Source organism: Centropristis striata, chromosome 15 (assembly GCF_030273125.1).
Source record: "Centropristis striata isolate RG_2023a ecotype Rhode Island chromosome 15, C.striata_1.0, whole genome shotgun sequence".
Lineage (NCBI taxonomy): Eukaryota > Metazoa > Chordata > Actinopteri > Perciformes > Serranidae > Centropristis > Centropristis striata.
The window spans coordinates 26,828,677-26,855,682 of NC_081531.1; the positions used below are offsets into that span (position 1 = coordinate 26,828,677).

The 27,006-nt window shown below is 41.6% G+C and overlaps 1 protein-coding gene across 2 annotated transcripts in view; it reads left to right on the forward strand.

The window, feature by feature from the left end:
- The window catches only part of arhgap32b (Rho GTPase activating protein 32b), a 148,516-nt gene extending 124,282 nt beyond the window's left edge, over positions 1-24,234 (forward strand). For both annotated transcript variants that reach the window (XM_059351213.1, XM_059351214.1), the window contains 12 exons: positions 3,199-3,348; positions 6,549-6,651; positions 10,246-10,390; positions 11,631-11,713; positions 12,090-12,197; positions 12,978-13,123; positions 13,212-13,413; positions 14,269-14,414; positions 14,521-14,595; positions 15,653-16,459; positions 17,962-18,653; positions 19,819-24,234. In XM_059351213.1, coding sequence (XP_059207196.1) covers positions 3,199-3,348; positions 6,549-6,651; positions 10,246-10,390; positions 11,631-11,713; positions 12,090-12,197; positions 12,978-13,123; positions 13,212-13,413; positions 14,269-14,414; positions 14,521-14,595; positions 15,653-16,459; positions 17,962-18,653; positions 19,819-22,062 — 4,901 coding nt within the window. In that variant the 3' untranslated portion in view covers positions 22,063-24,234. The remainder of the gene's footprint in view (positions 1-3,198; positions 3,349-6,548; positions 6,652-10,245; positions 10,391-11,630; positions 11,714-12,089; positions 12,198-12,977; positions 13,124-13,211; positions 13,414-14,268; positions 14,415-14,520; positions 14,596-15,652; positions 16,460-17,961; positions 18,654-19,818) is intronic.
- The last annotated feature ends 2,772 nt before the right edge of the window (positions 24,235-27,006 follow it).

Here is a 27,006-nt window from a genome sequence, read left to right on the forward strand (position 1 = left end):
TCCATCTAGTGATGTTAAAAGGTAGTCAGTAAATCAAGACAAGGCAAATGATTTTACCCTCCCTGGAAGCTTTACTCATTAACCCTCTTGTTCTCAGGAACAGTCATAAGGTTCTTTACCATTTCACCAATATTTCAATCAATATTTAGTGCAATGGTGTTCTTTACTCGTTTTTCATAAAAAATGCATGTTAAAACTTTTTTTAAATGTACATTGGAAATATATCAGCTCTTAAATTAAACTCTTATGAGCTATTTTGGTTGTTATCATTATAATTGTCTAAACAAATGTACCTTTAGTTGTACCAGGCATTAAAATGAACAAGAAATTGAAGAAAACAAGGGTGGTCTAATCATTTTTTTCATGACTGTACATGGTTGTTAGTATTCTGCTAAAACAATGAGAAACTGTTAAATTAATTCAGCTACGAAGTAACTTTTCTTACCCATCAGCTCATTAGTTTGATGTTTGCTTTCTAAATGTACTCGATGGACTGTCAATTAGGTCCGCTGCATAGTGTACATTTAGCATGCCAAACAAGAACCTCATTAATTTTCACCTAATGTTCTCTGGGCAGGAGAGCCAGTGCTTGTTTTAGCTGATTTTAAATGATTATTTTGATAATGGCGTGTGTGTGTGTGCTTCATGGTGCTGTGTGAGTCTCTATAAATGAATCCTGGTGTCATGCTGTGAGTAAAGATGCTGCTATGACACTTTTAATGTATTGTTGTTAACTTCTAACAACTCTAGCTTTCTTTAACCCTTGTGTTAACCCTCAAATAAACTACCCTCTCGTAACCTTCATGGACAAAAAAGGCCACGCACACAACAACTGCTATTAAATCACCACACATCAATATTTTTTCAGATTTTTTTCCCTAAATCTCTTAAACAACTTCATACGTCTTCAAAACCGCCAAACATTAAACCGTTTTCAGAATTTTAACCCTTTATATGCCAGTTTATATATTTGAATTTTCCCATAATTTCTTCCAAAAAAACACCTAAAATGAATTATTTTCCATATAATAAATAGTATGGAGCTGGGTATTGGTGGTGATCAGAGTCTTGGATATGTCAAAGATTAGCAACAAAATTTATTTGATTGCATTAGTATTTTTTATGTAGTGCCAGATACTCCCTCTGGTGTCCCTCGTGGCCAAAAAAGGCCATGCACACTAAAACTGCAAAGACATGCAAGGGTTAATGACAATGGATTTCAAAAATATAACTAAAAAGTAAAGTTCCTGCAAAAAATCATGCCTCAAGATGTAACACAGCCAAAATGATCAACAAATGAAAAAAAGAGAAATATGGCCTAAAATGCCCGAGGATGGCATAAGGGTTAACTCAGCTTGTTTTGTTTCTGCAGTAGAGTTAGTGAGCTTTGGCCCACTTTCAGTTGTATTGTAATCAAATCAGCATTCAGCTTGGCACAGCAAATTGAAACTGCATATTTGTTTAATGAAATTCTAAATGCTCCTGTATTTAAATTGTGACCTGTGCTTGTGTGTGTGTGTGAAGCAGGTAAAATAAATATGATGTCAGTTTGTGAAACACATGAGAGAAGTGGAAGCAGTGTGACCGTGACTGTGTTTATAATCAGGTCCAGGAATGTGCCCTGGAATATAAATAAATAACTGATGCATCACATCACAGCAGCTTTTCCACTTTGGCACAGAAACGATGGAGTGATCACTCTGTTTTCCAGATGCCTTGTGGCTAAAAGAACACAATAATCATAGATTGAATGGGTAATGGATGTTTTTAATACTGTCCGCGGTACTTTTAGTTCTTCCAGCAAGTGTTCCGGGGTTGCTGTTTCCTTCCCGACTGAGACTGTGTGTCCGTTTAAATGTTTCTGTTGAGTGCTGCTGAGCTCTTCTTGAAAGCATAGTTGTGTTTTGGACTGCAAGAAAGCAAGAGTGCAGAGTAAAGTCACAATAGAAAGACTTGTTGTTGAAAATCTGTGTGAAGTGCATGGTGATGTACGTTTTCACAGAGAATCAAAGAGAGACAACTAGTGACAGAAACTGAGGACACTGGCAAGAGAACAGAGAGACAAAAAAGATGAGTGGATTGGAGTGGACATTGTTGAATTCTTAGAGATGAGCTGGTCTGAGTTGAAAGCTTTACAGTTCAGTAAAGATCTGAAAATCAGAGAGAAAAGGACTTTAAAGAGTTCACCTAGAAACGTAACATACTCCTCTTAACACTATGATAAAAAGAATATATTTGAATATTCTACTTAGTATTACAGTCTTCCTATAGTGAAATTATAGTTCTTTAACCCTGCTTATTTGATCTTGGGCTGACAATATGGCCAAATGTTCTATCCTCATAGAGGTAATTTCATATATTGATGAACAATATTTATATTGACTTTAAGTTGTCTATGTACACATGGTGAAGCTTATTTATTATATATAATAATATATTTATTCTCTTGTGAATTAAATACTTGAAAAATGAAACCAGGTTCATATTTTCTCATTTCAGGACCTTGATAACTTTTGCCTTTTCTGTTGTTTTTTTAGATTTTTGTGTCCGTTAAATAAAGATTGATATACTTGACAAGTTAAAGACAAATTCATACTCTCATCACACAAGTTCAATTTTAATTTGAAAACACTCTGCTACTGTTTTCTCTCTAGAGAATGTGAAGTGACAGTCTGTGATTTTGTGTCTGGAGTCGAAGCCAGCTCCACTGCTTCCCCGTTCCAAAAAATGCAGAGTCCGATTCACTTGATAGCCTTTCCACATCTCTCTGAAGCCGAGAAAACAACTGGTGTGTAGTTTAAGAAGCTTACGACCCTTTTCCCAGACATAGTATCTGATTAATGCGGTTTGGGTCTTTAAGTAGGCCTGTTCCTTTTTTTGTCTTGTTTTGAAGGGGAGCAGAGGATACTGGTATTGGATGTGGAGGATTCTTTTGTAGTTGCCTGGGAGGTGGTATTTAAGAACGAGGCCTTTCGCCTCAAGAAAACTACACATGCATAAAGGAAGGGTTTGCATTAGAATGAAGCTGAAATGCACAATGGGACCAGCCTGAGCAGCTTGGATGGGGTTTCACTCTGGTCCATAGATAGACCCTGTGTGAAAGCTGAGCCAGTGTCAAACCCCACACCTACTGTAGAGTATCTAACAGCTCTATAAGACATCTAAGATGTGTCCTTGCTTCCTTCCCTTGTTCCTCAGTGTCTAAGAAGCACGGAAAGCTGATCACCTTCTTGCGGTCCTTCATGAAGTCCAGGCCCACCAAGCAGAAGCTGAAGCAGAGAGGCATCCTCCGGGAGAGGGTGTTCGGCTGCGACCTGGGAGAACACCTCCTCAACTCAGGACATGATGGTGAGAGACGGCTTGTTATCAGCTCGTTGTTTTTTACGCCCCCAACTAGGGATGGCCGTTTGGAAGGAACCTGCCAACTCGATTATCTATAACGTTAACGATCAATTAATCGATTAATCGCTATGTTTTGATACATAAAAACATGCATACATGGGCAAAATAAAAGATATATACATATATATATATATATATATATAAAAGAAACATTTCTTACATGGACGCAGACTTTGAGCTTTTTACCCCAAACTCTCGAAGCGCTGATGAGAACAAGTCGGATATTTAGCTGTTTTCACCAGATGTGTTGGAAACATTTTTTGGCAAAAAAAGTTGAATCTTTTCCCAACATCACAGTGTTAAATGCAGGTTTACCAGTAAAGTGTCACTGCAGTAATGGTGCAGCTACAACCCAGATTATTAGTTTCAGTGCTCCACTTAAAGATGCTAAAATTACAAAGTGTGTTTCTCTTTCTCTGTAAAATCAGTCTTTCTTTTTCTCACAAGTTCAAATCTTGACCGTTTGACCCAAAAGAGTGTGATGGAGTCTCTTATCTCTGTGTCAAGGTAAAGCAGGATTTATGGAGGTCAAGGATTGACTCCTTCACCCATGAATGTGTGCCTGCAATGCAGAACCCCCAGCCCTGATCTGTTACCAGACGCCTGGTAAATGGACTCTGTGTGATCACTGAGAGCTAATGTGCTACAATGTCCAGACACAGAATATGATCCATTAACATGAATAAATGGCTTCTCACGCTGGTGTCAACATGGAGTGGAATGACGTTATTGATCAAGCTTCAGCAGCAGTTGCAGTAGCTGATGTTACAGTGTAATCAGGACACTATCATCCTCCCACTCATTGAGTCGTTGAGGCCATCACATCAGCTCACCTAGCAGACACCACGCTGCTGAGAGCTCCAAAAATCAATGGAGCTACAGCAGATAAGTGTAGGCCAGGACTTTAGCTCTGCAAATATCTTAATTAATTACAAGCAGAACGGCTGGCGGAGCTGCTGTTTACATACAGTGTGTGGCTTTCATCTACAAACCATTAGCACGTAAATTGAAATGGAGGCAGCAGCGGGTGCATCTCTACAACAAAATATGAATAAAGACTGAGCTCTGGCAGTCATTATGTTACTGGTATAAGTTAAACATGAATATGTTCCATTATTTGAGCCTAATGGATCATGATGCTGCGCTGTCTCGGGCTTCGGCGCATGCTCTGCTGTCGTGTCTGCTGCGAGTGCAAATGACAACAATCACCACCTCAGCATTACTCCCATCTGCTCGCCCATACGACTATTTAAAATGGAGAAAAGCTCACTTCAGCAGGAGTTTCAGCCCTGAACAAACTGCCTCGCTGACACTGTTGTAGGCTGGGATACTGGCAGAGGCATGAATGTATTCATGATGTTATGTATTGTTTATATCTGTACGTTTCTGTGTTGGGAAAACAACTTCCTCTGGGAAAACAAATTTAAATCTCATCTAAAATATTCTGTGTGCTGCACTTCTGAAAACGGTACATTCTCAAAATCAAAGCTTGGATTCACATGACGGTGAATTAATAGCGGTGGGGATTATTTCTTTTTCAGGCTCAGCCATTACTGTGAGGTTTCCAGGCAACCAGCAGAGACTCCACCATTATTAAACCTCAACTTGTTTTTACCCTTCGGATTTTGTACATTTTCCCGCTGTGATTCCATAAAAAGTTGGGGGTAAGGATGGGAATAACTTATAGATGATCGATGAATGGTCGTTAAGAATTTGGTCGATCATGTGGAATTTTAAATCGATCTGTGTACTTTTTAGTTTTAATTTGATCTCTGACTGCGTATCAGTAAACACAGCCGATTGACAGGATCAAGTCTCCTTTCGCCCTTTCAAATTAAAAGCGTCCATTATCAAAACAGGTTTTTTTTACTATCTAATATCTTTTATTTTACCCATGTATGCATAGTGAATAATCAGTTAATTGATCGTTAACGTTATAGATGTTCGAGTTGGCAGGTTTTTTCCAAACACCCATCCCTAGACTTACAATATTGCCTTACAATATTGTTATTTTTCCACAAAGTCTGAGTCATAACTCATTTCAGACGAGCATTTGAAGCTGAACAACTTCCACTTTCATCTGTCGACTGCTGGCTGTGATTAACCCAAACATCTCTGCTTCCGCTTTCATTGTAAAAGTGTTCAGTTCTGATGTAATGTAATGGCGGCTGTGCCACAGTCGACACTGAAAGGTTTTCACTTCTTGTTATTATTAAGTCATTCTGAGCGTTTTGAAGAAACATAATCATCACTAAAATTGTTGCTGTGAACGCTGCGGTTTGGAATTATTCTTGTTGTTTGTCCAACACTAACTTCAAATTCCAGCACATCTTTGTGATCAGAGGACATCATAACAAAACAATTCTACCCGAAGAACCTGTATCTGCCCTCGGTGTCCTGTCCTCTGCTGCAGAAGAGAGTTTCCTCAAATTTCCTCTTGTTTTCTCTGTCGCTATGTGTGGAATCCGTCTGAACAGCTGCTCCGGCTAGTGTCCCACTCTCTGTCATCCTCTGAATGATGTGTGAGCTGTGGGAGGCCTGAGAGCCTCCTCACACACACACACACACACACACACACACACACACACACACACACACACACACACACACACACACACACACACACACACACACACACACACACACCATCCTTATCTACCATACACAGAGAGAAAGAGAGAGAGAGATAAATAGCATGTCTGTGTGATTCATGGCTGCTGAAAGAGATTTAAGAAGCTCTCTGTTTTTCTGAGGTTTTTCTTTTTTTGTCTCTGAAACACAATCACTGTTGAAGCTGAGTGAATGTGACAACAACATGTTTACCTAACTATATTTGCTTCATCCTGAAAAAACGCATTGATGTCGAAGATCTTTTTAAAGCTCTTCGGGATATGTTGCTTGTTCTTTACATGGTTCTAATATTTCCACCTTCCTTTGGAAAAGCACTGAAAGTTAGTTAATCACAGTCAATAATCCCTCTGAGCCTGCAGCCTCTTGTCCAAAAGAGCCCCTGAGCTCTAGGCCGCCCGCTCTCTACTCATTCTTCAAAAAGGAAACTCGTTGTATTGTTGACCTCGAGGCGCTCAGCGAAGACTGGACAAATATTGACTGTGTTATGTGATGACACGCTGTTTTTCTCTTCGCAGTGCCCCAGGTCCTCAAAAGCTGCACCGAGTTCATCGAGAAGCACGGCGTGGTGGACGGCATCTACCGCCTCTCTGGAATCGCCTCAAATATCCAGAAATTGCGGTATGAGACACACACTGGCAGCTATCAGCATCTCACAGAAATATTCTTTGTCATAGGAGGAGCTCGTAAATCTAACCCTAGTCCTGATCTAAAGGCTTGTAGCACCCTATAATGTAATCATTTCCTTAATGTAATAAAACTTGATCGAAAATGTAATAAAACCCAATAATGTAATACAATTAATAAACGTATCAAAACATCATTCTTATAACGAAACTAGTGACTGTATAATGGAAACGCTGATATAAACATGTTACTGACATTACCAGCATTTAGTGTTGCAGAAATGATGTCACGTCAATAAAACAGGATTTAAATCTTTAATCTTAGAAACAACATACAACTTCAGAAACCCTGTATAAACCCCAAAAAGGAAAAATAACCATTTCAGTTGTCGTCAAGTTTTGTAATTTTCATGCTGACATTTTTATTGAATCTTTATTTATTACATTATTGTTGAAGTTATTACATTATTGGGGTTTATGACATTTTCAAACGAGTTCAGTGCAAATTTTATGATATTTTCAGGCGTTATTACATTATCAGGAAATGGATCTATTCATCTAGGAATGTTGTCATACCAGAATAAGAACTTGTGCTTGTGCTGGTAATCAGAGATTTTACAACAGTGGTGGCTTGTTGTGGACATTTTGAGGAGTTATTGTTCTTATTGTTCTGCTGTAAGGTGAGTAAGAACAATGTGTGTGTGTGTGTGTGTGTGTGTGTGTGTGTGTGTGTGTGTGTGTGTGTGTGTGTGTGTGTGTGTGTGTGTGTGTGTGTGTGTGTGTGTGTGTGTGTGTGTGTGTGTGTGTGTGTGTGTGTGTGTGTGTGTGTGTGTGTGTGTGTGTGTGTGTGTGTGTGTGTGTGTGTGTGTGTGTGAGAGATTTGGGGATGACTGTTTTCAAGTTACACTTTGAGTTGGATGCTGATACACTCTATGTCACCATGTCACCTTCAATTATTAGTGTCGGTATATTAAGCAATATTTTCTTTGTGAGCAGCAGTGTTCACCTGCCTCTCAGCTCACATGCTTTGTGCTTGAATACACTAACTAGTAGAGGTGGGGGAAATCGACACAGCATAGTATTGTGATATTTTGCGTGGCAATATAATATGGATTCATTGCCACCAAGCATTTATATTTCGCGTTCCGACCAGCCATCAGTAGCGTAGCGGGCTCTCTTTAAGGAGCATACTGGAGATACTGATATCATATGAAACTAGAAGATCTAAGGAATCTATAGGCACCATGTGTGTCAGATATCGTGTTGGGAAGTTGTTTAAATAACGCAGCAAAGTTCGGCTTTTTTATGTTTCATTTAAAAAAAAGAGCAGTGGAGCTTAAAGTTTTTGAAAGTTTGATAAAATGCTCATCTCAAAACTTGATTACTGTAACGCCCTCCTGACGGCCTGCCAGACTGCACAGTAAAACCACTTCAGATGGTCTACAACCAGCCAAAAAGGTCACATGTCACACCGCTGCTCAGCCAGCTCCACTGGCTACCTGTTGCAGCCCAAAGCATCAAATTCAGATCTCTAATGCTGCCTATAAAGTTGTCTCCGGTACTGCTCCTACCTACCTGAACGCCCTGATTCAGACATATGCTACCTCACAACAGCTGCGCTCTTCCAATGAACGGCGCCTGGCTCTGCCCCCTGTTGGTCCAAGACAATCCAGACTCTTTGCGTTTCTTGTTCCCCGCTGGTGGAACACACTACCAATTCCTACCAGAGCAGGGGCCTGTCTACCTTTAAAAACCTCCTTCTCTCTTAGCACCACACGATAATTCTACTCCTTGACGAATTGTCACTAGCACTTATTGATGCACTAATGGCTCTCTCTCTTATTGCACTATACCTTGATTGTTCCCCTTTTTTCCTGTAAGTCGCTTTGGATAAAAGCGTCTGCTAAATGTAAATGTAAAATGCTGCAGTTGTTGTCGTCCATACATGTTTAATATCAGTTCAGTTCAGTTTGACTGAATACTTTGTTGGTCAGTCTGTTGGTTTGACTCTCATTGTGGAAAAATAAAAAGACTGAAGGGAGATGAATAGACTGAGAATTTTCTCTTATTTGACGAAACAATTCTTGATAGTCATCATGTGTTCCTTCCACACTGTCAGCGACGGGGTTCTGGGCTCTTTCCAGCATCGCAGGATCAATCGAGCACACGTTACCAAGGAGACGTAGCCCTGGTGATATAGGCAACCGGCACTCCAACCACCCTCCTGAAGTGCTTACTTTAATGCAGTGACAGAGGTTGCCATGACGTTCAGATTGGTTTAAGCTTGTTGGGGATGCTCTGTATGTAGGGATGGGCGTTTGGAAGAAACCTGCCAACTCAACTCAAGTGAGATTAAACTGTAAAGAAAACGTCAAGGAGTTCAATGTTTTATGTTTTAGCCCTAAAGATGCATGAGGTTAGTTTTCACAGTAATCTAAATATTTAATATTAATATTATATTAATATTTAAATGTGTTTTGTGTTTAAATAACTTTTGGATCAAATTAAACTCAGTAATTCATGCTAGCAAGGTTTGATACAGTAAGATAGTTTTGCTCCAATGAATACTTGTTATTGCAACTTTCAGTTTGCAAACTGAAGCTTTATCAACTTAATTCTCAGCTCATTGTTTTACTGACGTACGACCACAGAACTGAACGCTCGGCGTGTTTCAGTTCAGTGAGTAATGATACACAGTCAGAGATAAAATTACAATTAAAAAAAATACACAGATCGATTAAAAATTTCACGTGATAGACCAAATTCTTAGCGAACATTAATAGATCATGGATTAATTATTCCCATCCCTACTCTTTATGCAGAATTGACAGGAGGACATGCCAACAACTATTAAAGAATCAAAAGAATACTCACCCTCCTCTGCATCCTTTAATAGAATGAAAATATACTTGAAGTCAAAGCAAAGTCAGTAAATGCTGCTGTTCCTGAGACAAGCATTGATTTTAACAAGCACAACAATGCTGAAGGCTTACAGTCTCGCTTTGCTTTGAGATGTAAATACAGCCTTATTACAGCCTCGGTTCAATTTAGCTGAGGGTAGTTTTTCAGGGTTAGAGCACTAGGAATGTAGGCCACATTCCCCTCTCTTTCTGTTAGACTGATGCTAGACACAATGATCAGCTTCTTTTAGGGCTGGGCCAGTTTAAAAATATTCACAGTTGTCTGATATGAAGCCAAACACTGTACTGCACGTTCTCTCTGACTTTGTTGAGCTGGTTGGCATAAAATCAATCTCGTATGACTTCCTACACTGAACCCGACTGTAGTTTCTTTATAATGCATTATTTTCTAGTTTAGTATAAACTCATATTAACATATGTCACACGGTTCATGTGCAGCCTGTTTACAAACTTTCTTTTTTAAGTTTTAACAGAATTGGTAAGCTTATTTATTTGTAACATGTGTAGACGCATCAATAATTTTCTCTTCTAAAAAAAAATGTGACTGAAATACAGATTGATTTTTCTCTTTATGTCTTGTAGCCATCCATCAAACTGCAGCAGTCATTTATTGATGTGTTTTTCCTGTGGAAGAAGTTAATGAGTTGCCCCTCGTTCTCTTTCATCAGGCACGAGTTCGACTCGGAGCAGATCCCCGACCTGACCAAAGATGTTTACATCCAGGACATCCACTGCGTTGGCTCGCTGTGTAAGCTCTACTTCAGAGAGCTGCCCAACCCTCTGCTCACCTACCAGCTCTACGAGAAATTCTCTGTAAGCAAAGCCTTGGGACTAAACACTTCTCACACACCAATTCCTTACTCTCATGTTTGGATGCAAGAAAAGTCAGCTAACTTTCACAGCACTTTACTTTTTAGTAGGGATGAGTGTTTGGAAGAAACCTGCCAACTCCATTATCTATAATGTTAACGATCAATTAATCAAATTAATCGCTATGTTTTTGTACATACTCCAGTATGTATAAAAACATAAATACGCGGACAAAATAAAAGATATATATACAGTACTATGCAAAAGCCTGTTTTGATAATGGACACTTTTATTTTGAATGGACGAAAAGAGACTTCCTGTCTAAAACTAACTTAACTGCGATCAACATGTAAAGATGAGTCAAGGAGTTCAATGTTTTATGTTTTAGCTCCGAAGAGGCATGAGGTTAGTTTTCACAGTAATCTTCATATTTAAATGTGTTTTGTGTTTAAATACGTTTTGGATCAAATTAAACTCAGTAATTCATGCTAGCAAGGTTTGATACAGTAAGCTAGTTTTGCTCAAATTAATACTCTTGTATTTCTGTGTGTTTTATAATTGTTATTGCAACTTTCAGTTTGCAAACTGAAGCTTTATGAACTTAATTCTCAGCTCATTGGCTTATTGACGTACGGCCACAGAACTGAACGCTGGGTGTGTTTCAGTTCAGTGATACTGATACACAGTCAGAGATAAAATTAATAAATACACAGATCAATTAAAAATTCCATGTGATCGACCAAATTCTTAACAACCATCGATTAATTATTCCCATCCCTACTTTTTGGGTCGTTTTGAGTTTCTGTGCCTACTGACGGCCCAGAAGGACACTGACTGACACTACTGATTGCAAATTTGTGCTTAATCTCTACAGCAAAGAGAGGAAATTCCTCAGATTTCGTTTATAGGAATTCTGCTAGTTTATGAGTCACAGACACCCTGAAATAATACCATTGTACTTGACACACCCAATCATTACAAATGTAGCAAACCGCTCTTTGTGTGACTTGGAATAAAAGCAAGCTCCAAGCACAACAGAGGTCCCTGAAGATGGAGTAAATGTTTGCTGGTTGTTATGGCAGCTGGGGAGGGAGGGTGTAGGGGCTGCAGACTGATGTCCCCTCTGTGCTCCACGCAGCAGCGTGAACCAAGTGAACGAGCTTAATGTTGATACACTGATACATCCCACTATTTATCTCCCTCTGCCTGTCTCCCATCTCTCCCTTTTGTTTTCCCGCTGAAGGATGCTGTATCAGCAGCAACGGACGAGGAACGACTCATCAAAATCCATGATGTCATACAGCAGCTTCCTCCACCGCATTACAGGTCAGTGTGGAGGCATACTGCCCCCCTGTGGCAGGCTCGGGGACTGCCACATTACAGATGTACACTGGTGTTGTGCATTGACATCAGTTGTGTGTCTGTTAATGTTAAAATCAAGGGTTTTTCTAGTGCCACACTGCATTGAGTGGAATCATTTAACAGGTCCCAGCTGGTGTTTGCACCGCTGATGATGAATTGAGTTTTCCATCCTTTGTGAAAGCATACAAATGCAAATTTCTAAGTGACACTCCTCTGGGAGTTGGGCACATAGTGAAATATTGATGCTATGAAGGAGCAGCTCTATCATGGCCATTAGTCTGCACATCACTTGTGGGAGCCAATTAAATCTGAATAAATGAATATTTGATTTTTTTTCTAGGACCCTGGAGTTCCTCATGAGACACCTTTCCCGCCTGGCAGCATTCAGCTACATCACCAACATGCACAGCAAGAACCTGGCCATCGTCTGGGCTCCCAACCTGCTGAGGTGAGAGACCACCCTGCTCAACACTATGTCCTTTGTATGCATATTCTTTATGGTGGTGAATTAATATTGCAAGTACAAATTGAGCTTTTTGGTGTTAATATTAAAATCAATTGCTTGTTCAGTCCACTCGATGGTGCTGAGATCGAATTCTCCAGTTGCTGAATAAAATAAGATAAAAAAAGATAGAACTTTATTAATCCAGAAGGAAATTCTGGTTCCAAATTGCTCCAAAGTTACAAAAACAATCACAATATATAATAATATAAGAAAACAATTAACAAAATAGGTAACAAATGGGGCACTTTACTAAGGCCCTGTTTAGATGGAGATGATAGAGACAGAAAACGCAAAAAGTGGCGTTGCGTTGTCACTTTTTATTCCAAGTTTAGACGAGCGTCTTTGAAGGAAATCTGCATGCATACGGTGACACAAAGGTCTGTGAAATTCAATGTAGTTTGCACAACAGGTGGCTCGGTGGTTACTGTGAAGCACTAACACACAACACCACCAAAAGTTTTCGCTGTGTAGACACTTCTCTTCTCTCCTACTTCTACTCCTGGTTCTCCCAGGTCTTGTCCAAAGCCGCCGAATTGGCGCATCAAAAAATTGCCCGCAGTCTTCTCTGTTCTGTTATATCATCTGTGATCATTGTGCTGAAATGACTCCTGATAGTTATCAGAGCTGCTAGGGAAACTTGAATGTCTGACTGATGGAAATAGTCCGTTGTCATGTCAACAGGCCCTAAATCAGACCCAATTCTCCCCTTTTCACTGATGTTAGGTCCAAACAGATTGAGTCTGCGTGCTTCAGCGGCACAGCTGCCTTCATGGAAGTCCGAATCCAGTCGGTGGTGGTGGAGTTCATCCTGAACCACGTGGATGTTCTCTTCAGCTCTAAACTCAGCTCACTAATACGAGAGGGAGCAGGTACGTACCAGTCAGAAATCACCTCTTCTCACATTGTCACTCTGCTGCTGCTTCTACCTGAGCAATAAACAACGTTCCACATTACCAGGTCATAACTCATTGTCACGGCCCAAATCCCTGCTGGTTTCATCTCCCTCCACTAAACTCCTGAGTCTGGAGGAGGCCCAGGCCAGGACCCAGGCTCAGATCAACTCTCCAGTCACTGAAGACAGCAAGTACATCGAGGTGGGCGAAGGTCCGGCTGCCCTGCAGGGGAAGTTCCACACGGTCATCGAGTTTCCCACCGAGAGGTCTGTTTACTCCTTTTAACTGATATGTCATTTAATTCGTTTGTCTTGAAAAGGCTAAATATTATAAAATATTGTACACCCTCCAATGCTGGAATGTGTCTCCATCTGCTGGTTGCTGGCAAAACTGCAGGTAGAGTCATTCTATTCGTGAAGGTAAAGTTACTGAATATAATAATAAAGAATTGAATTGAATAGATTGGCCCCATTGTCACCAATACCTGATCCAGCTATTTGTCTCAATATCGGCCCGATATCAGTATTGGCAGCCGTGTATCCCTAGCTTCCACTTTCAGGGCAGATATCCAAGAAATGGAAGAAACAATGTGTAACCAGTTAGCATTCAGGGTCCTTTTTTTGAGAATTGGTGGTTGTGGGCAGTGGATATTTAGGGGGAGATAGCAGGTCAACAATGAATGTTAGTGGTGACATCATCTGAAAGCTGTGAACCTGAAGATTAATTTGAGATGAAGCTCAGCACTGTGTGTTAAATTGTTCTGGTCAAAAATATTTGATAAAAAATTACTTCATTAATTATTTATTCATTGAAACCTATTAGGTTGTATAAAGGGTCATAACATTAGTGTAGACCTTCTGAAGTCCATTTCCATTTTCAACTATGTCCCATAAATTGTTGCAGCAATTTTTGGATTGATACCATTTGTTGCACACATTTGGTGCTCAATAATGCAATTTTATTTATACCAAGACGGGACCTCTGAATAATAACAAAAAGAGCTTAACACTGAAAAATGTGATTGATAATTGTGTCCCTGTGTCAGTTATTTGTTGTGTATATGAGCTAGTGAAGCTAACTTTACTATGCCTACTTTATTTACCCCCTTTTTTAAATCATAGGAAGAGACCTCCTATTAAATCCAAGAAGTCTCCTGTGGGTAGTTGGCGTTCTTTCTTCAACCTGGGCAAGTCTTCTTCTATGTCCAAGCGCAAGCTGCACCGCAACCCCAGTGAGCCCAATGAACTGAAGGCCATGGCTCTCGCTGGTGAGTCCCTTCTCCACAATTGGAATGAAAAAAAGTCCAATTATCACCTCATAATTGTGCAATTAGAAGAGCTGCATGCTGATACCTTTTTTAATCTCTGTTTCAGGAGGCAGAGGAGACACAGCAACATTAAGATCAGCCAAAAGTGAAGAATCACTCAGTTCCCTGCACAATGTTGAAGGTGTGTCTCAGAATGATTTTAATAATAATTTAATAAATAGAGTTTAATCAGGTGGTGCTGTTCATAATACAGCTCTGGAAAATTTAAGAGACATGCAAAATGATCAGTTTGCTGGTTTTACTATTTAAAGGTATCCATTTGAGTAACACGAACATGTTTGTTTCATTCTATAAAGTGCTGACAACATTTCTCTCAAATTTGAAATTAAAATATTGCCAATTACAGCATTTATTGGCAGAAAATGACAAATGGTCAAAATAACAAAAAGAGATGCATTGTTTTCAGACCTCGAATAATGCAAAGGAAACATATTTGTTTTTAAACGACACAAAAGAGAGAGAGTTTAGAAATCATTGTTGGCAGGATAATCTCAATCTTTAATCACAGCAGTGGTTTTTATAATCTTCCTCTTAAAATCAGATCTGGTTCAGGTGATCAGTGTCTCGTTAAGTAGAATGAGGAGGCTTGTGTTGGAATCCAACAAACACTGGAGTGGACTGGCTGCCATAGATGTAGAGATGCTGCTTTAAGAAACATTTGTGAGAGTGGTCTCTTAATTTTTTCCAGAGCTGTGTATTTATCAAATACATACAGGTGCATCTCAATACATTAGAATATGATGGAAAAGTCCATTTCCAGTAGTTCAAGTCAAACAGCCCCAACCAAGTATTGAGTCATATAGATGGACATACTTTTCAGAGGCCAACATTTACATATTAAACATACTTTTTAAAATTGTTCTTTTGTAATATTCCAATGTTATGAGACACTGAATTTTGGGTCTTCATTAAATGTAAGCCATAATCATTATAATTAGAAGAAATTAAATAAATTAAGACATGAAATGTTTCATTCTGTGTGAAATAGATCTATAAAATGTTTTATTTCCACTTTTTGAATTTAATTACTGACATGAATAAACTTTTTTATGATATTCTAATTTATTGAGACGCACCTGTAGGTCACAATGAGTTTAATCAGATGGTGCTGCCCATAATATATTTATCTAATATGTATGTATGTATATATGTAATAACCTGTTGTTGTCCGCCTCCAGGAGAGTCCAAGGTGTACCGTCCTCGGCGGCCGCGCTCCAGCAGCGATGCCCTGTCAGCCTCCTTTAACGGCGAGCTGCTGGACAGCCGGCAGCACTGCAACTCCTTCAACAACCTGGGCGCCACGGAGGACAGCGACGGAGACGACGGGCCCATCTGTGTGCCTGCCCTCATCTCCCCTCCCCGCTCTGCAGGTGAAGACGTGGACCTCAGCCCGCCGGACATCGGCATGGCCTCCTTGGACTTTGACCCCATGTCTTTCCAGTGCAGTCTCCCCGACACCTCTTACGCCTTCCCGCTAGACGACTTGCCGGCCGGGGCGGAGGGCTCCACGTTAAAGAGGAGCCCCGGCAGCGTCTGCGGCAAGACCAATGGCTCTGACCTCATCTCTGCTGCCTTCCTGGGCAGCTTGATGTCCCCCTTGTTGCCCGCAGACTTCACCACTACTACTACCACTTCCTATTCTTACACTGATAAACCCACACAGGCTGTGTCACCTATTAAATGTGGAAAGGCCACTAGTTTGACTCCATTTGCCACTTCAGAGCTTTTCTCCACAGAGAAGCCTGACAAGAATACAGTAGGACAGGTTGTCTCTCCGCAGCCATTATCTCCTCCGTCAGCAGCCAAGGACTCTCCTCCCCTGATGGGCAGTGTGCTGCTCAGGGCAGCCGAGCCGTCGCTAAGTGAAGCTTTCCAAATGGAGCTGCACTCTAAGCTGGCAGCCTTTGACAGCGTGGACAGTGGAGAGCTGAAAGGAGAGGACAGCGTGCAGCAGGCGCCAGCTGCCTGCAGCCAGGAGCACCACGGTAAGGGGCAGAGAGTGACCTTTTTTAAGTGCAGTTTTTTGGTTTCTGACTTGTCACCGTTTTGTTAACACAATGTAGTTTATAAATAAGGTGATAAATCATGGCTTTAATTATATGACATTTTTTCTGGGTTTAGTTTACCAGGTTTGCATTAGGGCTGGGCAATGTGGACCTAAAGTCATATCCCGATATATTTAGGCTGAATATCTATATAGGATATATATATCTTTATATTTGAGGCCCGAGCACCACGCTTAAGGCTGCATTCAGACCAGATTCGGCGGTGCGTCGGTAAAACGTAACCCATTTATTTAATTGGGTGTAGTGTGTTTGTGCCGTGGCAGTCAGCGCCTCAGAGGATGCTGGAAAAAACATAGTGGCCTGCTGTAGAAGTTGAAACAAAGTCAAATTTTTAAACATAACCCAACGTCCCGCTGCAGCGGTCACTGTCACTGTCATGAGACGGGGGCCAAAAACAACTTTGGTACCACTCAGTACAAGAAAGCAAAAAAAAACGATGTGGGTAAAAATAACAAAGACAAGCACTAACCCCTCACTTAGCGTGTTTCCTGCAACAAGCTCCAGCACACAGTCACTCCATCTTTTCTTATTGAGTTGCTGTGAAATGAATAAAGCTGCCTTCAAGTGCAGTTGGAAATGTCAAGATTAAAAACAGTCCGATGGAAAACAATAATTGTGGAATACAATTTGTGAGACTACGTAGGGGGAGGCATCAAACCATCTAGGAGGGTCCGGGGGCATGTTTCCTTGGGGAAAATTTTGTACATTTCTAAGTAAAATGCATCAATCTCGTGCACTTTGAGAGCTGGTGGCCTCTCACACATTCTAATGCCACTATTCCATTATATACACTGATCTTAATGATTGCATATTTTAAAAATTATTTTAAAGGAGAATAATTCTTATCTTATTTTGACAGTCTTCTTGTAAACTCGTGGTCGATTCTGTTACCAAATTGTGCTCTTATTTTGAAAGTTGCATGCGTTTAGCGACAGGAAATAATTCAAAACAGTTAGAGACAGTTTAGTGTGATTGAAACAACTTTAATTGTTAGCTAATGTTAGCTCACGGCTAAAGAACAGCGTATGCAACATTGTTTTTGGATCTGACCGGCCTGGACAGGTTGATAGGATTTAGTTCAGCGCACGCACACATATGGAGCAATCATGTGCGGCGGGACTGATACAGACAGTGTGAATGCGCGTGCATGTCTCAGAGGAGGACGGCAGGTACTTAATGGGAAACCCTGGAATATAAAGACTTCTTGTGTTAAATAAGGGGGTTAAAGTTAACAACACAGCGTCACACGAATGGGCCCTTATGTGTCACTCCTATACTGCCTCACAACCTAATCACCGCAGCATCTCTTGTGAACGCAGCCTAACTCTTCCTGTCCTTCCCACTCTTGAAGCACCTTTAACCCCACCTGCCTGCTGTTATTCGGTCTTTAACTCTAGATCCCTTGTGTTTTTGTGTCGTAGCTCCGGACTCTTCGAAGGACCTCACCCCTCGTTCCCTCAGCTCTACAGCTCCCACTTCTGCCCCTCCTCCTCCTCCTCCTAAAAATGCTGCCCGCATGTTGGCCCTGGCCCTGGCCGAGTCTGCCCAGCAGGTCACCATACAGTCTCAGTCCCGCTCTTCTGAGCCCTCCACACCGGTGTCCCCTCTGCAGCCACAGGAGGCCTCTAACTCCCAGGACTTGCCACATCCACTGCTCCCACATTTCCAGACTCCCTCTGAGGAAGGAGCGGGCAGAGGAGAGAGAGGAAGTTCACCACCACCAAACAGCAGCGCTCCCACTGTCACAACAGCCTCATCTTGCCCCTCCACGACCAGTCCCACAATCAGACAGCAGCCTCTAGAGTCAAGCAGTACAATTACCAAGCCATCAGACACTACCAAGTCCCTTAAAACTCCACCTGGAGCACAGCCGGAAACAGACTTCAGCCCACCAGACACTCCGTTTTACAAGTGTGCCCCACTCCCCAGTTCAACCAGCCTGACTTCTCCTGTCAGGAAAAGTCCAGAGAGGAAGCAGCCTGTCACGGGACAGGTCCCAGGACAAGTCCCAGGACAGGTCCCAGTCCGGATCAGCTCCTCTAGTACCACTACAGCCACCTTCCCCAGTGGCAGCTGCAAAGATACTGGAGTCTTACCACAGCCGGCCCCTGAGGTAAGAGTCTTATCACATATGTCGACTGATACATTATTAATGGTCATTATATTGTGCTATTGAGCTGCAGTGAGCATGATCCAAATTCATTAATCATTCATACGCAGCATAACATGAGTGAGTTTCTCAGTTAGAGTGAAGGAAGAGCTCAACATTTTGGGAAGTGTGCTCATTTGCTTTTGTAAAAGTCACTCTGGTTCATAGATTGGAGGTCCACACACTGGAGATAAAGTAAGGTCTCAATACCGGCCTTTATTTTTGGTCGCAGGTAAATTTATGTAGATCTGGTCTCCATATAACATCATTCTCACAGGAATTCAGTTAGAGTGAGCCATGAACACTATAAGTTTACTAAGCCTGCCCCCGTACACTAAAATGGAAGACTAAACATGACAGCTGAGAACCCAAACTGTGCCCTTGAAAATCTATGAGAAAAAGATTTAAAAATCACCATCAAAGTGGAAAGTCACCTACCATCTACACAACATTTTATTTATCCAAATATAACACTTTCTTGTCAAAAGGTAGTTGAGAGGACAGATGTCACCCTCACATCTGTCCATTCCATATAAAGCTACTGGCAGCCTACAGTTAGTTTAGCTTAACTTAGCAAAAATACTGGCTACAGAGAGAAACAGCTAGCCAGACTCCCACCAGTACCTCTGTAGCTCACTAATTAACATGTTCAATCTTATATTTTCTTCCTGGAGTCTTGTTGTCACAGTGAAGTTGCCAGACGACCAGAAGTGAGTCCATGAAGTCGCTGCACTTGGACACTGATTAAACAAAATGAGTGTTAATTAGTTGTAGCTGGTCCCAATTTTATGCTGAGCTGTGTCTCTTGACTCTGCCTGCAGATTTAGCATGCAGACATCAAAGCAGCATCAATCTTATCATCATTTTTGCCAAAATGTTGAACTGTTCCTTTATATCTTTGGATTCATTTGGTCTCATGTACATCAAAGGACATTTCACAGTGTTTTTGGCCACTAGTGCTCATCATAATGCTGTATCATATTAGGTATCATACAAATAGTACTATGTCATATTCATCAGTTTATGTTGAAGTGACTTTTTGAAAGAAAATCTACTTTTGGCCTGCCAGATGGTGAGGAGCATAGTCTGTTTCTCTTCTAAGGGTCTGTTTCGTTGTGTTTTGTCTCAGGTGAAACCAGAGGAGACTGCACCACCCCCAATCCTTCCAAAACCATCAGAACAACCACTTCCACCAATTCAAAAGCCCAAGAGGCACGCTGTCTCACTGCCCCAGCATCAAACACACACTCAGCAGCAGAGCCAAGCTCAGACACAGCCTCCTCCCCCATCACAGCCTCAGCCTCAGATACAAGTCCAATCCCAGACCCAGCCTCAGATTCCCATGAAGGCCAGCGCCAGAGTGGCCCCCACCTCCGCCGAACCTGTTGAGAAGCCTTGGGAGGCCATAAAGCCGGTCCAGCCCTGTAATGAATCTGCAAAGTACCACGACTCGTACGGAGCCAAGCCTCCAGCTCCTCCCGTCCGCACCATCGAGAGCAAACTGGCCACAGCAGCACTGAGCCAAAGTGAAGCCTCCTACCATATGTTGGCTGAAGGCCCTGCTCCCGTCCATCTGGAAGAGGCTCTTCCTCACCATCCTCCTTCTCCTCGAAAATCTTCCACTCACCAGCCAGCCTACCTGTACCACGCTAAAGGAGAGCCGGTCTTAATTGAGCCTCCAGGAGCTGCGTACTACCACCAGAGGCCTGTTCCACTGGGACCACAGTCCATACCGCACCACTTCCGGCCGGACAGCGTCCCCCCACACCTCTCCTACGTGTCCAAGTCGGAGCCTCAGATACCGTACAGTGCCCGACTAGACAACAGATACAGCACTTTAGGCCCCAGGTCCTTCCACCACTCTATGAAGTCCAGAGGAAACCCCCGCAGCGTGTACGTGTCCCCGGGGCCAGGCCATCAGGGTTACAACCACGACAGAAACCAAGGCTATCCCACCATTCGCAGGGTGCACTCTCTCCACGTTCCTTCCACTATCCGCGCAGTGCCCATTCAAAGGACCGAAGTTCCTCCAGACGATGAAATGTTCTTCTACCATCGGCCTGTGTATCAGTGCAAAGCCTACCAGCAGCCTCCGCAGCAGCAGCAGCAGCAGTCGTCACAGACCGACTACCACGTCACCCAGCTGCAGCCTTACTTTGAGAATGGACGGGTGCAGTATCGCTACAGTCCCTACTCTGGTTCAAGCCCTTTGGAGGCGCCTTTCTATGACATAGACCCTTATGGCACTATCCGTGTCCGTCACTTCCACTCCCACGGCAGCCGAGATCCGGGAGCTGCTGCTGGCCGGCCGGGCGGAAAGGCAACCGGGTACCACTACCTCGCTCGCCACGTTCTCCCACCGGGGAAGGAGCACAGCTTCGTGAGCAGGGACATGCCTCCCAGTCACGGGAGCAAGGAAGCTGCTGCTTACCTCGCTTGGGACCCCGAGGAGTCAGAAAGGCTCCGCATGCACTCCATCCGCAGGGAGAGCCGGGCCAGACAGAAGATTAAAGGCCCCGTCCTCTCTCAGTATGACAATGTCGGCTTGTTTGCACCAGCAGATATATCGGGATATGAAACCCTGCACCTGCGCAGCAAATCTGACCCTGGTAAAGCTGTGCTGGTTGCAGCCGAGAGCAAAGACGGGCGCTACCTCCCCAGACACATGGTGTCAGACCCTGACGTCCTCATGTACATGGAGACTGACAAGCACGTCCAGGGCAGCGCAGCGGGCGACAAGTCGGACGTGCTCGCCAAGCAAAGCGGTTCCAAGAAATGCCAATCGTCTCACTCCCTCCCAGCTACTCTGAGCCACAGTCTGTCCCATCAGCAGGAGATCGGCCGGCACGAGGCCAAGTACGAGGCGGCAGACGACAAGGCGGGCGGAGAGGGCGGCAGGTCCAAACACTGGCAGCAGGAGTATTCCAACAAGAGGAACTTCCCACCGCGTTACGACTGTCAAGAATCTGAGCAGCACCAGAGTAAAGGGAAAACATCGAGCGGCTACCACAGTACAGAAGACCAGCCGTCCGCCCCCAGGGAACAACTCAGCCGCTCCAAACTGGAGCGATCACACAGCGTCAGAGAGCAGCAGCACTACAGCCAGGGCAACCCCGAACTGGACAGAGACTACTCATATCAGAAACACGGCACTAAAACAGTGCAGTCCCACTATGATAACTTGGACGATTATCACCCAGTACCTCAGCCTCAGGCCCCTGGGCAAAAACGTGGAGGCTCGGGCTCCTATCCCGCTCCAGGGTTCACAGTGAGCCACAACAACAGAGCATACTCCACAGCACTGGGCCAGGGGGCCTTTATCCAGATCGACCTGGCCATGCAGAGGCCAGAGACAGAGATCCGTACAGAATGAAGCATTTAGGGGGGGAAATGTGTGAAATTATCTTTAGCTGTGTAGAAGACAGACTCTATGAGCTACGGTTGCAGCCTCTGCAGGACAGTGGACTGTCGTATCACCAATATTTTTGCTCCTCTGTATTTTTAATGAATTGTAAAGAAAATTGTAAGACTTTTTACAGAAGGTCCTGAATGTACCTGAAATTATTGTCCAGGAGGTCATATTATTGTGATTGACTGAGACAGTAGCCAGTCATAAATGTATATGATATGAAAGATGTAAGGTACTTTTAACAGGAACACAAACATGTAAAAAAAAACATATATATATATATATCTATAAATATATATATATGAATAGAATCACTAGTAAAAAAGGGATTTTAGTTGTATTTTGTTTTTTTTAGGTGTGGCGCTGGGTATGAGCATCAACTGGGATTAAGGTTTGCATTTTAGAAATGCATGCACTCTCTATCTTTACAGAACAGTTCTGTGTACTTCACTATCCATTGCGTTCTTTCTGGATGTTACAGCACAAGTTATTGAAGGAGGATACATGTAGGTCATCTCGCCCTCCCTCATATATACACAAGCAGGTGGTACAGGGAGTCTGTGTTTGACTCAGAGAATCTGACTGAGCTTTGATAAGCAGCTGCAGTGGGTTCCTTTCAGTTCATATAGTGATTATCAATGTCTTATTTTCTGTGTGACTGTGCCATTTTTATGTAACTTTGCTATAAACACATTTCAATGACTTCTTATGGAATGTTTTGGTACTTGTTTGTTCTTCATTGGAAGGGGGACCAAGCGGCTTGGCGCAGTTGTTGCACATACGGGATAAAGAGTGGGAGGTGGATGAATGCCTGTCGTACATTTTAGAAGTGTAAGGGGTTATTATTTTTTTTATTTCCTTTTTTTTCATCACATTCACAGTACTTTCATGGAATGGACTAACTGAATAAAGCTGAAAACAATTTCCTCTCAAACAACGTGGTGAAGAACATGTTGCCGCTGCTTTCTGGTAAAAAAAACAACAACATGGTGATGAGCCTTAAAGTTTCACCCAACAGACCATTTACAGGTGCATCTCGATATTTTAGAATATGATGGAAAAGTCCATTTCCAGTAGTTCAAGTCAAGTAGCCCCAAGTTCTTGTTAATTTTAATGCCTGGTACAACTAAAGGTAAATTTGTTTGGACAAATATAATGATAACAACAAGTAGCTCATAAGAGTTTAATTTAAGAGCTGATATCTAGACATTTTCCAGATATAATAACCAAGATCATCAAGAAAAACATGGAAAATGTCTAGATATCAGCTCTTAAATTAAACTCTTGTGAGCTATTTTTGTTATTATATTTGTCCAACCAAATATACCTTTAGTTGTACCAGGCATTACAATGAGCAAGAAACTGAAGAAAACAAGGTGGTCTAATAATTTTTTCCATGAATGTAGATGGACATACTTTTCAGAGGCCAACATTTCCATATTAAACATACTTTTAAAAATTGGTCTTTTGTAATATTCAATTTTTTTGAGATACTGAATTTTAGGTCTTCATTAAATGTAAGCCATAATCATTATAATTAGAAGAAATAAATAAATTAAGACATGAAATGTTTATTCTGTGTGTAATGGATCTATATAATGTGTTATTTCACCTTTGAACTGGATTACTGACATTAGTAAACTTTTCTATGATATTCTAATTTATTGAGATGCACCTGTGTTGTTTCCATTGTCATAATGCACAAAACATTGTGACATCTACATTCACCTGTGGGTTTGACAGGTCACCTACTGGGGGTTTTTTATGGCTTCTCTGGTTCTGAATTCAAAACAATGAGGGAGGGATTTTTTTTAAGATATCCCATTTATTTTCAAGCAGGAAGTCGATGTATAGTCCATGCATCTGGTATTATACTACATGCCCTTTTGGTTCACCATAATGTATGGATTACAATATGTTTCAAATATGTCTAAATCCAGGTCGTACTCTGTAACTGTTTGACTTCTATATCGCTTGCAGGTTTTGCTCCTCTTGCCTTATCTAAAGCCTCTACCTTTTCAGATGGGGAACTGAAGTAAGGCACTGTGTACTTGAATGTGAAAACACTCTTGTCTCAAACTAGAGGTATCTACAGTTAGATATGAAATAAATAAAACTGTTCAGGAATAGCTATAATCCATGTCTTTTAATATCTGCGTCATGTTACTAATACACCTCTGCTTTGTTCAGTCTGACGACAGAATTAATCTAGTTTAGGAGACGAGCACAAAACACGAGGAGTTAATTATACAGTGAAGGAATAAAATCCATTCCTGCTCCCATTTACACATGACAACATGCAGGAAATGTTTCCCAACGTCTAAGGGACTGACTGCATGCATGGAAGGGACTAAATATATAGCACGTTATCCTAAATCAGTACTGACTAACAGTGTGGGGAGTGTTCATTTTAAAACATATCGTTAGCCTAATAGCATAGTTGCTCAAGTCATATTTGAATGTGTTCAGAAACAAGGAAAAACTACATTTTTAGCAAGCACATTGGCAATTTTATTGATATTGTAACAAAGTTACGAATGACTTTGTGATTTGTAACTTATTCCATTAGATTACTCAAATATAGTAACATATTCTTATTACTTTGTAATACTTTTGGAATATTTTAAAACCATCTTGATCTATTTGTCTGGCTCTTATACAGTCTCCTGGCTGTTGATGTGGGCAGAGGCATTGCATGTCCACAAACTGTATCACAGTTTTCCCCCGGTCAGACCTTTTCCCTTCTCCATGAACCTTGGAAGTAGGTGAAGTTGTGCTGAAAAACTACTCTCACTCTCCTCTTACAGCACCTCTGACAAATCATTTCATATTCAGAAACTATTTGCAACTACAGCATCCCCAAGGGTCTGTTGCTTGTTCCCCTTCTCTTCATCCTATAAATGTTACCTTGTGGTCAGTCCTCCATGGTCACAGCTCCTAGCTTCTCTCCTCAAAGACCCTGTCTGCTGCCACCTGCTCAGGGCTCACACCTGCCCAATAGATGCAGAAAATAACTGCAATAAACTTGGAATCATAATTATTGACCCAACTGTCATTCGCTGCAGCAGAAACTCATGTTTTCCCACATCCAGGCTAAGTTACTACAGCAGCTTCCTATTGTTATACTATCAAAGTCATCTTTAAACTTCAATGTGTACAAAACCAGTCAAATTCCTAAACATCTATCTACCTTTGAGATCTTTGGTAACTGAACTCTTCCCGACCTTGCCTACAGCCACAGGGAGCCACTGCAGATGACCTGAAGAGCCTCATGTGGCTCCGGAGTTGCCGGTTGCCGACCCCTGGTTTAATGGAACAAGAGAAAGCATGCTAGAAGTGATTGAATCCCCTCTGAAAACATCTCTAGCCAGGATTGTTCATGCAACAGCAGCAGCCAAGCTAAACAGGCAACCTACCTAAACAAACTGGTTCAGACAGTTCAATACACCTGACACCCTGCAGGTTCAACCCGCACTGCCTGCAGGTGCTGTCATGTGATGATGTAATCATTAACAAGGTCAAACAGGGTTTTCATGTATTGATCTAAGCTAAAGCAGGAGTTTTAAATGAGGCCAATAGGGGGCACTACAAGTGATCAGAAACAGATTTGACTGCTTCTGGGCCAAACATCCATCAAGGTTGCTTATCAATCAGCATTATTCAGCATCAGAGCTCTGCAAGTCAGAATAACTGATTACAGCATGTATGCTTAATTCATGCATGTAGAATATGTGTAAAAGTAACAATTCCATAAGGTCTGAACTCATGTGTTGCAACTACACACAGATATATATGTAGTTTTTTTGTAAAATTAGATTAGACTAGATTAGATTCAACATTATTGTCATTGCACAGGTACAGGTACTTAGACAACGAGTTTAGCATCTGACCAGAAGTGCAAAACAGCAGTAGAGTGCAAAGTATGTGTACAGGAATATATAAATAAATACAATAGGTTTTAGCAGCAGATAACAGTAGGTAGTGCAAATAGATCCGTATAAATAAAGTGCAGTATAAGTGATGGAAACAATGAATACACTATGAACGAGAGGTAGATATAAGATGAATACGCTATAAGGGATAAATACAGTGCTAAACAGATCAGTGCAGATGGTCAGTAGTTGGAGGGCAGAAGTACATGTTCCGTGGTTAAATGAAAGTAAAAAGTTGGCACGTTTTACTTTCATTCACTTATACAACCCAATAGAGAAAAATTAGACATGTAACAAACAAGCAACTATCAAAGATCCAAAGGTAAAGGAGTACTGCTATAATATTTGTATGTTTCTCCAGCGGATGCTGTTTTAAATAATGTTTTTTTAAAGGTAATTTTGAGATGGATCTTCTTTGGCAGTTTTTTTTTTTTTGGCAGAGTGTCCACCCAGTGCACACTCAGTGTCCTTTCAATTGGAAAATCTCCCGATTTACATATTTTGTCATAGTCTGTCTGAAAAAATGTTTGGATACCCACTTACCGGATTTTAATCTGATTAATTTAATGTCACATTTAAATCAGCCAACAGAAATGTACTTAGCCTATGTCAAAATCAGTGGTGGAAGGACTCTGCTACTACTCTGTACTCTGATTCTTTACCCTTGTGTTGTCCTAACTTTCTGTATACACCACTTGTCCTGATGACCACATAAAGCAGCTTCTTTGAATTTTGAAGAACAAATCTATCTTGCATTAAGAAACAACCTGTCATCCACCACAAACTTTGGGAATATCTTGGTTTTTCCTCTTTACATTGCAGAAAAACTGGATTTAATCAGTGCAATCCACTCGTTTTTATTACAGCACACCTGTCATAATTGGTTTCAGTGTTTTACTAAAGTAGGGGATTGTTTTTTATTATTATTTGTATTGCTAAAGGAACTGCATAGGTGTAAACATAACATAACATAAGC